Raw genomic sequence first — 12,445 nt, 5'->3', positions numbered from 1 at the left:
GCAGGGCTCGAACCCACGAACCGTGAGATCGTGACCTGAGCCCAAGTCGGACGCTTAACCGACTGAGCTACCCAGGCACCCGAGGCTCTTTCTTAATTACTAACATTGTCCCACAAGAGTTACAAAAACTGCCAAATTTCACGCAGGGGTGGGAGGAGGGAACTGAGAAAGCAGGTGTGAGGGGGTGCTTTGCCCTTGCGCGGCCCTCGTTCGGCGAGCGGGTGACATTGGAGGTGATTGCAAAGTTGCGGTGGCTCATGGTTCACCCTGGGGCCGAGGGCCTCACCTCCGTGCCCTCCCAGGAGCGGCCACGTCCTTCCCCCCACCCTGAGAGGGTCTGGGCCCTGACGATGGGGAGTAGAATTTAGTGAGGAGCAGGGAAGGGTGTTGCAGGAGGAGGGAAGGGCACCAGCTAAAGCCAGTTACTGTGAGTGCCTGGGCTGTGTGGGCACCAGACACACGAAACGCATGGGGACTTGACCCCTGAGCTGCTCAGGGATGGTCCAGAGGCCTTTGTGGTTGTCGGGGAGCAGAGCAGGGTGTGGGCCCCTCAGCCAGGCCCTGGGAGGGAAAGTTAGGCCGGGCTGGCCCCAGGGGACTGGGGCTGGGCAGTTGTGTTGAAGTGGAATCCTCGTTTCAGGGAATCCGGGGTCCAGGTGATTAGAGGTATGTGGGTGGGTGGGGGGGCGGAAGGGGGAGTCTCCAGGTCTTGGGCCATCAGGTGACTTGGGCTCATCTCTTGGGGCAGCAAATGACGGAACCCTCAGGTGACAGAGTTCTGATTATAATGGAGCCAGCGCGGTCATTAGGCCGATGGGTGACCTTGGGCAAGCCTCAGTTTCCCCATCAGTGAGGTGGGGATAATAGCCGTACTTACCTCTTAGAGCTAGTACATGGATTAGGTGTGTGAGCGTGTGAAGTTCTTGGCTTAGAGAAAGACTACCTAAGTGTGATCATTGTTATTATTACTTTTTTAATTGAGTGATGTACGGGACAATTCCTCGTTTGTGTCAGGATAGCCTACACTTTTAATTTAATTTTTTTAACATTAATTAATTAATTTAGAGAGACAGCACACGAGCTGGGGAGGGGCAGAGAGAGAGAGACACAGAACCCGAAGCAGGCTCCGGGCTCTGAGCTGTCAGCCCAGAGCCCGACACAGGGCTCGAACCCACGGACACGAGATCGTGACCTGAGCTGAAGTCGGACGCTCAACCGACTGAGCCACCCAGGCGCCCCTGATTATTGTCATTTTTATGACCAGAATTATTGTTATAATCCTGCTCCCCCGTGCCGTTCCCCCTCCCCCACTCCCCCACCCAGTGGATGCCGACTTCCCAATTTCCGCAGGGGAGGAACCAGAGGTGGGGACGGCCACGGGTCGGGTGGGGCCTTCTCGCCGGTTCTCTGTCAGCCCGGAGGCTCCGGGGGCCCCACCTGCCGCCCTGGTGGGGGTGGGGGTGGGGGTGGGGTCGACACCCTCCGTTCAGCCGCTCGTCGTGCCAAAGCTTCGACCTCCAGTCAGGGGTGCCGGCTGGTACCTCTGATGTCGACACACGCGTCTCTCTGTCCCAGACACGCTTGTCCGTCCCTCCTGCCTGATGTCTGTTCCTTCTGGCCGATCTGCAGGCCTGAGATCACTCCTCAGCCTTGGATTTTTCCAGTGTCCTCGGTGAGTCAGTCTGCGCCCCCGAGTCACAAGCACCCTGGAAGTCAGTTGTTGAGGCTCACTGTGGTGAGATCACCACAGTTCGCACCTCACAGAAGTGCCGTGGGCCGTGTTCTGTGCGGAGTACTTGCCAGGGTTTTCTGTGCTATTCTGCACGGCAGTCCCGGGGCAGGTGCCGTCACGCACCATTTGCTGGGGGAAGGGGGGATGAGCCTAGAGCTCAGGGGACATTTCCGCAAGGTGACAGAGCTGGGATTTGAACCCGCGGCCATCCTCGCTCTTAGTGATACCTGATCGCTGTAGACAAGTTAGAAACTATTGGTACGATTCCATTCTCCCCCCGTTCTACCGTCCAGAAAACGTCACCACGAGCATTTTTGATGGGAAATCCAAGGGTATACGTGGGGTCCGCTGTGCATCCTGGCTTGGGTGCTGCTTCCTGCCCGCCTGGTGTCCCGGTCAGTGGAGCTGGGTGCCCCCTGACACCACAACCCTCAAATCTACCTCCTATCGGTTTGCATTTGTTAATGTACTTGGGAAGGGCTTTGCTGTTTTGGTCGAAAAAAGAGAGACGAGCGAAGAAGCCGTTTCTTGTTTAAGCACCGCCAAGTTGAGACCCTTTGACGTTGTCAGTGCCGTTATGATGCTTGCAACTGGCCAACTTAGTACTCCCCTCAGGGCCTTTGCACCTGCTGCGCCCCCTACCTGGAATATGCCTCGACCTTCTCTCTGCGCAGGTGGTTTATTTTCATCACTCCCACCTTGACTAGGATGTCACCTGCTCAGGGACGTCTTCCTGCCCACCACCCTAGCCAACTCGTTCTCACTGCGCATCACTGGTTTATTTTCTTCGTGGTGCCCACCCCTCTGGGACTATCTTGTTCATTCGTTTGCTTCTTGTTTATAGTATGTCACTCCCCACTCCCCCCATTAGAATGTAAGCTCCGCAGATCCCAGGGCCTAGAATAATGGCCCAGCACCCAGTAGATGCTCAGTGAATAGCTAGCTGTCTAACAGATCAATGGAGGGGCGCCCGGGTGGCTCAGTCGGTGAAGCGTCCGACTTCAGCTCGGGTCAGGATCTCACGGTTTGTGAGTTCGAGCCCCGCGTCGGGGCTCTGTGCTGACAGCTCGGAGCCTGGGGCCTGCTTCGGATTCTGTGTCTCCCTCTCTCTCTGTCCCTCCCCTGCTCACGCTCTGTCTCTCTCAAAAAGAAACATCGGAGAAAAACAGATCAGTGGAAGGTTTCTGCCATCGCTTTGGGTTCTATCAGCTTTTTTTTTTTTTTTAATTTTTTTTTCAACGTTTATTTATTTTTGGGACAGAGAGAGACAGAGCATGAACGGGGGAGGGGCAGAGAGAGAGGGAGACACAGAATCTGAAGCAGGCTCCAGGCTCCAAGCCATCAGCCCAGAGCCCGACGCGGGGATCGAACTCACAATCTATGAGATCGTGACCTGAGCCGAAGTCGGACGCTTAACCGACTGCGCCCCCCGGGCGCCCCTGAATCCCTCTGTTTTAAATACCCTTTGCTGTTTCCATTTCTCCCTGATACAAAATCTGTGCCTTGTAACATGAAAGATAAGTAAATAAAAGTCAGGAAAGCCGTGGGCAGCTGATTCCAAGAGGAGGTAGGACCCTGGGCCTGAGGGATAGGCTGTCACCTTCCCTCTCTGCCCGCCGGGACGGGGGCCCTGCCTGCCCGGCCAGGCAGAAGTCACTTTCCGAATTTATGTGCCCGTCACACTGTGATAGGTGGCGGGACGGCTTGTTTTGGCCAAGTGATCGATTTATTTGCAGCAGGCACTGCATAATAAGGGTCAAGGATTCTTGCTTTCTGTTCTTTCTCCCCACTCTTGCCGAGCGAAAGCGTTCTGCACGGTGTCTGCCCGGAAGGGTGGCAAGAACCTTGGGGTGTCCTGCTGTCCCCACTGGCCACTCCTGGCCAAGTGGCCTGACTCGTTGACCCCGGGGAGGAAGAAGGAAGAAGGAAGGGGGCACGTGGGATTCTGCATGGGTTGTGACAATGGTGTCTGTACAGTCGCAGGGGACCCAGTCAAGTCCCTAGTCTCTCCCGGTGGGCTTTCGGAAGGTGAGTTTGTGCCAGGTAACAGGAAGCCCGGCTAGGATGGCTCCAGGATCGACCGAACTCAACAGTTTGACAAAGTCACCAAGGACTCAGGGGTTTCCCCCCTGCTGCCATTTCAGCGTTGGCCTCATTCTCCTGATTGTCCTCTCATGGTGACAAAATGGCTGCTGAAGATCCTGGCATTGCATCCTAACCGGATAAAGCCCACGTGCACAGCGGAAGCATCACTTTTCCTGCGTGGCCCTCCGCTTTGAGGACCGCTTTCCCGGAAGTATCTCACCTCATCGGTCCAGACCAGATGGCCGACCCCTTCCTGAACCGATCGCCGGGAGGAGGGCGTGTGGGTGCGTGGTTGGCTCAGGCCTGGGGGGAATCCAGCACCCTCATCACTAGACGGCTTTCCTTTGCAGTCCTGCTCCAGCCACCCCGTCCCCGGTCCTCCCCTGATCTCGGGACACGGCGAGGGCTGCCTCCTACCCCTCGGGGCCCCCGTGGGTTTACAGTACAGCGGGCTTGGGGCCAGAGGCAGGTGACCACTGCCTGGAAGATTCTTCCTACCACACCCCCCCTTAACTTGTTGGGTTCCTTCTCATCTCTGGGTTTAGAGGTCGCCCCTCGGATGCTTCTCCTTTTCACCCTCCCTAGAGGGGGCCCCCCATCTGACACAGCACCCACGGTGCCTCTGACTTCTGAGTCCTTACAGCATTTAGCACCATGTACCGGTTTTCTTGGTCTGGATCGTCCCCTCCCTGACGGAGGGGATCTCTCTCCCGTCTCACCCGTCTCTCGCGCTGTCCCCAGGGCCTCTGTGTCCCAGGGAGACACAACATGAGGCTGCCGTGCGGGGACAGGGGGACCGTTTGCTTCCCTGGAAAGTTAAGAGTTCGCTCGGGAAAAGGACCGCGGAGTCTCCAGCTCACCCCCGGGCCGTGCATCCTGTCTGCGGAGGGGGAATGTTCTGAAGTCCAGCTCTTCCGAAGTCAGAGCTTTTGTGTTCGGGGGTTTTGTTTTGCTTTTCTAATGGCATCCTGAGCAAATGGCACCTCGGATGGCTTTGCCCGGCTCAGGTTTTGTGGATTGTCTGACCTTGACCCCTGCTGCCCGCCATCCCGAGAGGTAGACCTTGAGCCCCGACCCGGACCACAAAGGCAGGAGGCGGGGAGGGAGTGGTCGCTGAGTAGAAGGTTCGGTGACCAGACCAGCCGGAAGAAGCAGGTGCAGGCAGGCGACGGGCAGGCAGGCTTTTCTGCCCCGACGCAGGCAGGGTGTGGAGAACTCAGTTCCGTCTTGTCTCGTCTGGGTAGTTTTGTTTCCACTTTACTTTTATTGAAGTCCAATTCACGTTAAAAAAAAAAAATAACCATTTTGGGGACACCTGGGTGCCTCGGTCCATTCAGTGTCCAACTTCAGCTCAGGTCGGGATCTCACGGTTTGTGGGTTCGAGCCCCGCGTCGGGCTCTGTGCTGACAGCTCGGATCCTGGAGCCTGTTTCGGATTCTGTGTCTCCCTCTCTCTCTGCCCCTACCCCACTCACGCTCTGTCTCTCTCTGTCTCAAAAATAAGTAAACGTTAAAAGAAATCATTTAAAAAACAAGTGTTTGTTTGAGTCCCCGTTCTCAGTTACGTCGAGTAGTTCCCTAGGCGTGGAATCGTTGGGTCTCGGGTAATTCTGTGCTCAGCTCTCCGGGGCGCCACCGAACGTTTGCCCAGAGGACATTCCCTTGCTGTTGTCGCCGTCCGCGGGCAGGGCTCCGTTCTTCCCCGTCCTCGCCAAGACTTGCCAGCTTCCTGCGCGTGTGCGCGCGGGCACGTCTGGGTGCGTGCGCGCGTGAAAAGCCAGCCGTCCCGGTGGGCGGGAGGGGACCTCTCATGTGGCTTTGCTTTGCCTTCCTCTGATGGCCAATGACATTGAGCATCTCTCCACGTCCCCGTTGGCAACTTGCGTGCGTTCCTCGGGGAAATGAACGTCTCCCCGAGTCCGTTGACCGCTTGTCACACGGGGTTGTTTGCCTGTTTCAGGGGCGAGACTTCTTTTGAAATACTCTGCCCTTTTACTTTCGTAGACCTCTCTGTTGGGGTGTCCCTCAAGCTGCGAGGACGCGCGAGAACCTACAAGAAGCGTGTGCGTGCTCTTCACCCCGAATCCGCCGACGGCTGGCGCGTGGCCCCGTGAGCGTCGTCGCAGGCCCCGCTCGAATGGCAGGCAGGTCTGGACAAGCAGAACTCGTTCAGAACCGGATCTCGGAGGAGGGCTAGGGGCGGAGGTGGTAAGGAGGCCCCCCCTGCGCCCTCTGTCAGCTCAGTGACCCCGTCGAGGGGCGAGGGGCGGCTTGTGCACGAGGCGCGGGGGCCTGGGGGAGACAGAGCAGCAGCGGTCCCCAGGCGCCGCGGGAGCGGAGCGCAAGGTGGACCAGAGAGCCCTTCACCTTGGCTCACACTTCCTGCCAGAGTTTATTACGGTGACGTTGGGTTTTTTTTAATAATTTTTTTTTGACGTGTATTTATTCTGAGAGAGAGAGAGAGAGAGAGAGGGAGACAGACTCCAAAGCAGACTCCGTATTGTCGGTGCCGAGCCCGATGTGGGGCTCAAGCTCACGAAACCGTGAGATCGTGACCTGAGCCGAGATCGAGTTGGACGCGTAGCCGCCCCAGCCGCCCAGGGGCCCCGTTCTTTTTTCTTTTAAATGTGTGTGTATGTGACTTAAACCTACGGAAAAGCGCGGGAAACATATGCGGGCAGTTCGGCAACCCCCATAAACCAGCATCCTGACTCTTCTCTGTTTTACTGTGGTCACCTCCAGTGATGACCTCTACGGGGAGGGACTTTGTCCCAGACCAGGGGCCGTTCGGTACTGTCTGGAGACATCTTTGGCCGTCACCCCTGGTGGGGGGCTGGCGGGAGAACATCGCTGACGTCTAGTGGGTAGAGGCTAAGCGTCCCCCAGCGCACAGGGCAGGCCCCGCGTCAGAGGGCGGTCCAGCCCCAGACGTCGAGGATGCACAGCTGGCGGGGAGGGGCAGTTGTGTTCCCGGCTCCTAGGACACGGTCTGGCACAGGCAGTGGCCGGTTGACCTTAGGAAGTCCCAGCAAAGTCGTCTGGGTGGGGGCCCTGGCGGGTGAGCAGACATATCCATGCAGCCACTTGGTGAATGTCTGCTGAGCTCCTACTATGTGCTATGCGCATAGTAGGTGAGAACGGAAACACCCAAGCCAATGACGAGACAGTCCCTACCCTTAGAACACTTCCGGCGTATTGGGAGAGTCAGGCATTGTCATAAGAAACGTCATTTCCACCGTCCTGTCGCCTGGGTCCTATCCAGCAGAGGCACGCGGGCCCTGAAAGCCCGTTCTCGGGGGAACCCAGCTGGCCTGGAGATCAGAGAACGTTTCTGGGAGGAAGCAGCCCTGTGTTTTGCCGAGAGTAGAGATGAGAGGAAGCTTGAACCGGTTTCCCCAGCACAGAAAACAGGGGAGGGTGTCAGGCAGAGGGAGAAGCGTATACAGAGGCCTTGGAGCAAAGAGGCAGGTGGTGTGCATGTGTTGGGGAGGGCAGGTTGCTGCAGCAGGAGAAGGGAGGGTGCGTGGAGGGGCGCTGGGGGCCCTTCGGGGAGAGGCCTGCGGTGTGTCAGGGCTCCTGGCCCTGGCTGTTCATCGGAATCAGCCAGGGACCTCTGGAAACGCCCAGTTCCGATCTCACTGATCCGGGTTCTGACTTCTTTGGTCCAGGCTGGACCTGGGTGTGGGCTTATTAAAACCCCCTCCCGCAGGGGATGCTAACACCCAGGTGGAGAGAGTCTAGGTCAGACCGGCAGGGGCTGTGGGTCGCGCATTTTTGTCGCTGTCCTAACAGGGCCAGGGCTAGGTTTTTGGCCTAGGAGGCGGGATATGGAGGGGTTTCACAATCAGATTTGCTTTTTTTTTTTTTTTTTTTAATGTTTAATTTTTGAAAGAGAGTGAGAGGGGGAGGGACAGGGAGAGGGAGAGAAGGCACAAGCAGGGGAGGGGCAGAGAGAAAGGGAGACACAGAATCCGAAGCAGGCTCCAGGCTCCGAGCGGTCAGCACAGAGCCCGACGCGGGACTCGAACCCACGAACCGTGAGATCGTGACCTGAGCCGAGGTCAGATGCTTCACTGACTGAACCCCCCAGGCGCCCCAAAACCAGATCTGCTTTTGACGGAGAAACGAAAAACAAGTGGTCGCGTCGCATGGAAGAGAAGCAAGAGAGGTCAGCTGAGAGCCGGGCCTGGCAGCTAGAGAGGGGCCGATAGGACCAGCGCCTTGGCTGGGGATCACGGGTGCAAAGAGCCGGCCTAGCCCTCAAACCTGACCTTTCGACCAGCGTGCCCGGGCTTTGTGGCCTCCTTCTGCTGGAAAGGGGACGCTTTCTCCTGCAGCAACGCTGAATAGGAAGGAAGGAAGGGAGGTCCCCTGGCCAGGGCCAAGGGGTCAGTTCCTAGGAGGTCTGGCCCTGGGGCCACCGGTCACTCTGGGGGCAGGGGGAGGAGGCGAGGAGCCTTGCTGGAGAGAGAGGCTGAGAGCTCCCTAAATGGGAGGGCATCAGCTGAGGGGGAAGGGGGAGGCGGACAGTGAGTGGAGGTCAGTAACGGGGCGGCGGAGTGAACTGAGTTCAGGGTCAGGCTGTCCAAGAACAAACAGCCCAGGGGACATCTGTTTTCATTCACAGCCCGGAGCAGAGCTGGGCGGGGCGGTTCCTGAGGCCGACGGCCAACCTGAGGGCCTTTTCCCCTTGGGGCCACCCTGCTCGTACAGAGGACATGATGACAAAGGGCACTTCCCGTGCACCCAGTGGGCTCACCCACACTATCCATTTAATCCTCCCAGCTTCCTGGCTCAGAGAGGGCAGAGGCTCGCCCCAGGTCACACAGCGCTCTTGGGACCCCGGGGCCATCTCCAGGCATACTGCCTAGGGCCCACGAGACTTTGAGGGGCTCAGGAAAGTGACTCGGTTTCTCTTCAAGTCAGAACTGAAAAAAGAAAGCATTCCAGCTTGAGTTCTATTTGTCTTTTCATCAAGGCACTTGCGGTAGGATCCTTGTTATCCTTGTTTTTGCACAGAGCACGGGCCCAGGAAGGCACGATCCCCGCGGGCCCACAGCAGCACGCCCTAAGCCCGTCTGTCTGTCCCTCCGCATCCTTCAGCGCTCAGGTGTGCGGTCACTTCCCCGGGGCGCCCTCCCAGGACTCCTCTAAGTCTCTTGCGTGTCCATGTGACGCATGGACTGATGTCACCCTGACCCCTTTCGTGGAGCGTTTACTTGCTTGATCTGGTCAAGGTAGGGGTGTCCGATCAGGGCTGCAGGGCGATTTCTTCCTGGACCCTGTAACTGTGACCTTGTCCTCTGCTCTTCAGAGTGGGAGCCCTGAGCCCTTGTGCCCTTTATGGTTTTAAAGGAGACCGTTTCCTGTCTTTGCAGAGGGAGAGAGGCCTTGGCAGGCGCCCAGCAGGCCCCTCGCTCGGCGCAGAGGACCTGAAAGGCCGTGCCAGCCCCAAGGCTTTCCCAGAGGAAACCTCGCCCCCGGATCCGCAGGAAGTCACAGTCAGGGGCTGGTGAGTCCCAGACGGACGGCCCACAAAGCTTGGGATCCGATCCAGATCTCTGGAGCTCGGATACACCAGAAAGACCTCCGCCGCTCGGAACATCAAGTTCTGAGGCTTGGCAGAGACCCGGGCGGCTTTGCTGGCCCCGCGATCACGGCTGGGCCCCGGGCCCCGGCTGGCCTCCCCCGCCCCGGCGCCCGCTGGGCCGTCCGGCCTGGCTGTCGGGCCGGGCTCCTGCCTCTATTCTGATCAAAGGAAAGCGGCTGGTTTCCCGGGCAGATTTGTTCCGTGTTTACTTCTCTTCCCAGAGCCTTTCTCCTGCCCCATTAAGACCTGTAGTTCACGTGTCCCTGGGCCTCAGTACTCCGGAGGGTCCTTTTTATAAGTTAATCTTTGCAAAAAATTAACTGAAGGGTCCCAGCTCGGCCCTGGGTCCCTGGGATCCGAATGCTGCCGCGGGGGGTGACTTCTCAGCTCAAGAGCCTTTATCGAGCGCCTGTTGTGTGCCAGCCCCGCGCCATGTCCTGGGGGCTAGGAGATGCACCTGACTTTTGTCCTGCCTCTCTTATCTGTAGACGAGGCCCCCTTCCTCGCAGGGTCGTCGTGACGGTTATATTTGTTCCGTGAACCGACGCAGGCCAGGCCCTGTGCAGGCAAATAAGAGAGGCGCGGATGCCTGACCTTTTGGAGCTGGCGTCCGCCTCGGGGGTCTCTGAGCCCCTCCTGCCACTGTAGCCAAGACGACAAAGTCAGTGTCACAGGTGAACGAACTGGGACGCGTGGCACAGGCCTTCCCAGCAGCACGCGGACACGGGCCGAGCCGGTTCGCCACCCGGGCGCGTCCCTAAGTCTGGGGCTGGGGGCCCTTCTGTCGCGGGGTCACAGGGGCCTGGGGTCGAGCCCCAGCTCTGCCGCTGGCCGCCGGACCGCGAGCGGTCTTGCGCCTGTGTTTCCTCCCCTGCGAAACGGGCGTCACCAGAGGGGCTGCTTGTGCGCAGCAGGCGACAGAACGTTCGCGAAGCGCTGAGCCCGGCGCTTTTCCGCGCCCGGCCCGAACACACGCGGGCCGGCCCCGGTAGGCACACTCACGACGCTTGCAAACCTTCGCCGACCCCTCCCCAAGGACCCCACGACGCAGCTGTCCGCTCGGCCGCACGCGAGGCGAGGACGCCGAGGTTTCCGCAGCCGGGCTCGGCCGGTGCCCACCCAGCACCGTGTTCCGAAGACGCTTCCATGGGCAGAGCCTGTCGGCTCAGCTCAAAACTTGGGTGAGGTGGCAGCTGCGAGCCCCACCCCCTCCCCCACCCCCACCGGCCCAGGGTCCTTCCCTCCCCCTGCCCCCCCCCGCCCCGGGAGCCAGCACACCTCCTCCGGGAGGGGACCGAGCCTGCACGCAAATGCTCATTATCCCAATGTGTCCCGGCCACGTCTCTGGCGAGCCTGTGCCCCCCTCCTCCTGCCTCCACCGTCTCAGCTGCCCGGGCTGCAGACATCTATGTGGTGACTCTGCGGCCAGATGTTATAGGGCAAAGCTAAAAATAGGGCGGGCCGGCCACCGGCAGGGGTGGGGGTAGGGGTGGGGGCATGTGCTGGGCGCCGACACATGATCCGAGGGGCCCGGCCGAGTGGAGCTGAGAGCCCGGCGGACCGTGCACGCTTCTGTCCCCCACTTGCAGGCCCCCCCTCCCGGCAAGAGGGGCCCCTCTTCTCTGCCCCGTGTGGGAGGAAATGCCTTCTCCCGGCCGCGGGATGGGCAGCGGCGGGAGGAAGGTCATCTGGGCTCTGTCCTTCCTGCTGCTTGTCCGCGAAGCCAGTTCTGCCAAGAATATCTGGAGACGGGCGCTGCACGCCAGGCTGGCCGAGAAGCCCCGCGTAAGTGCCCGGGGCGGGGAGGCCGGGAGGGGACGGGCGGCCCCCAGACTCGGGCGGGCCAGCACGCACGTGTGCCAAGGTCGGGAGGTGGGCAGATGAGCTCCCCGCCCTCGCTCACGGCCCCTGGTCTGTGAGCCAAGAGGCGGAGGGCGCCGCAAAAAACGCGCAGGGGGATGGTGACACGCTTTGGCCCACCAAAGAGGACAGCCCCCGCTTTGAGACTCCCAAGGCCTCGAAACTGAGTGTTGTGTTCTCAACCATCAACAACCAAGCGTTTATAAGACATAATTAGGCATTCGTGCGGTCATTTACTCGTTCAGTAAACATTTAGTAGAAACTGCTCTGCTGGGTCAGGCACTGTGTGCGGTCCTGTGGGTTCAACACGGAGACAGCGGCTCCCACCCTCGGGGGGGACGTGGTCGAGTGGGGGAGGCGGTCGGGTGACATGTGGTGGCGGTACGAAGGGATAGGACAGCACAGCAGAGGGCGGGAAGCGTGCACCTTGGAGCCGGGGGTCTGGGTTTGCATTCAGACTCTGCTGCTTACCAGCTGTGTGACTTCAGGCGACTTGTTTGACATCTCTGAGCACCAGCGATCTCATCTGGAAAAGACAGAGTGTTAGAGGGATGCGGTTCTTTCAACACCTGTTGTTCGGTCACCCCTGTTTACCGGGCGCTCCTCTAGGCTGTGGGCATATAGACAGCGGTTCTCTGCTTTGGGGAGATCGCGATGTAGTGAGAGAGTAAGTGAGAGATAAGGAAAACAGGTGCCAAGGAGAGAAGTAAGGCAGGAAGGGGACCAGGCGAGAGAGACCGGGGGCAGGAGGGTATAATCTTATTTTTTTTAATTTTTTTAACGTTTATTCGTTTTTGAGAGACAGAGAAAGACAGAGCATGAGCGGGGAAGGGGCAGAGAGAGGGAGACATGGAATCCGAAACAGGCTCCAGACTCTGAGCCGTCAGCACAGAGCCCGACGCGGGGCTCGAACTCACGGACCGCGAGATCGTGACCTAAGCCGAAGTCGGACGCCCAACCGACTGAGCCACCCAGGTGCCCCGGGGGGGGGGGTGTGTGATCTTAACGCCCCCCCCCCCTTTCTAGCACAGGGAGCACAGGGGTGGGGAGGAGTCAAGGAGACAGAACTGACTCTCACAGGATTGAACGAGTCCCCTTAACATAGCAAGTGCTCGGTGCCTCTTGGTGACTTCGTGAAATCATTGTGAAACTGGGTGGCGCTTGCCACCCCAGGTGGGA

At 59.2% G+C, this 12,445-nt stretch overlaps 1 protein-coding gene across 2 annotated transcripts in view; it reads left to right on the top strand.

Moving 5' to 3' along the window:
* Positions 1–12,445, top strand: part of WFDC1 (WAP four-disulfide core domain 1) — a 45,749-nt gene that overhangs the window by 12,423 nt on the left and 20,881 nt on the right. The window contains exon 1 of one of the 2 annotated variants that reach the window (XM_086688792.1): positions 10,918–11,191. The exons of the other annotated variant lie outside the window; for it this stretch is intronic. Within the exon in view, the coding sequence (XP_086544918.1) occupies positions 11,048–11,191 (144 nt within the window). The 5' untranslated portion in view covers positions 10,918–11,047. Of the gene's footprint in view, positions 1–10,917; positions 11,192–12,445 lie in introns of those variants that run through there. 2 annotated transcript variants of the gene reach the window in all.

Source organism: Puma concolor, chromosome E2, assembly GCF_028749965.1.
Source record: "Puma concolor isolate L17-30 chromosome E2, mPumCon1.1.hap2, whole genome shotgun sequence".
Lineage (NCBI taxonomy): Eukaryota > Metazoa > Chordata > Mammalia > Carnivora > Felidae > Puma > Puma concolor.
The sequence above is the reverse complement of the archived record's forward strand: the minus strand, read 5'-3'. Positions and strand labels throughout refer to the sequence as shown.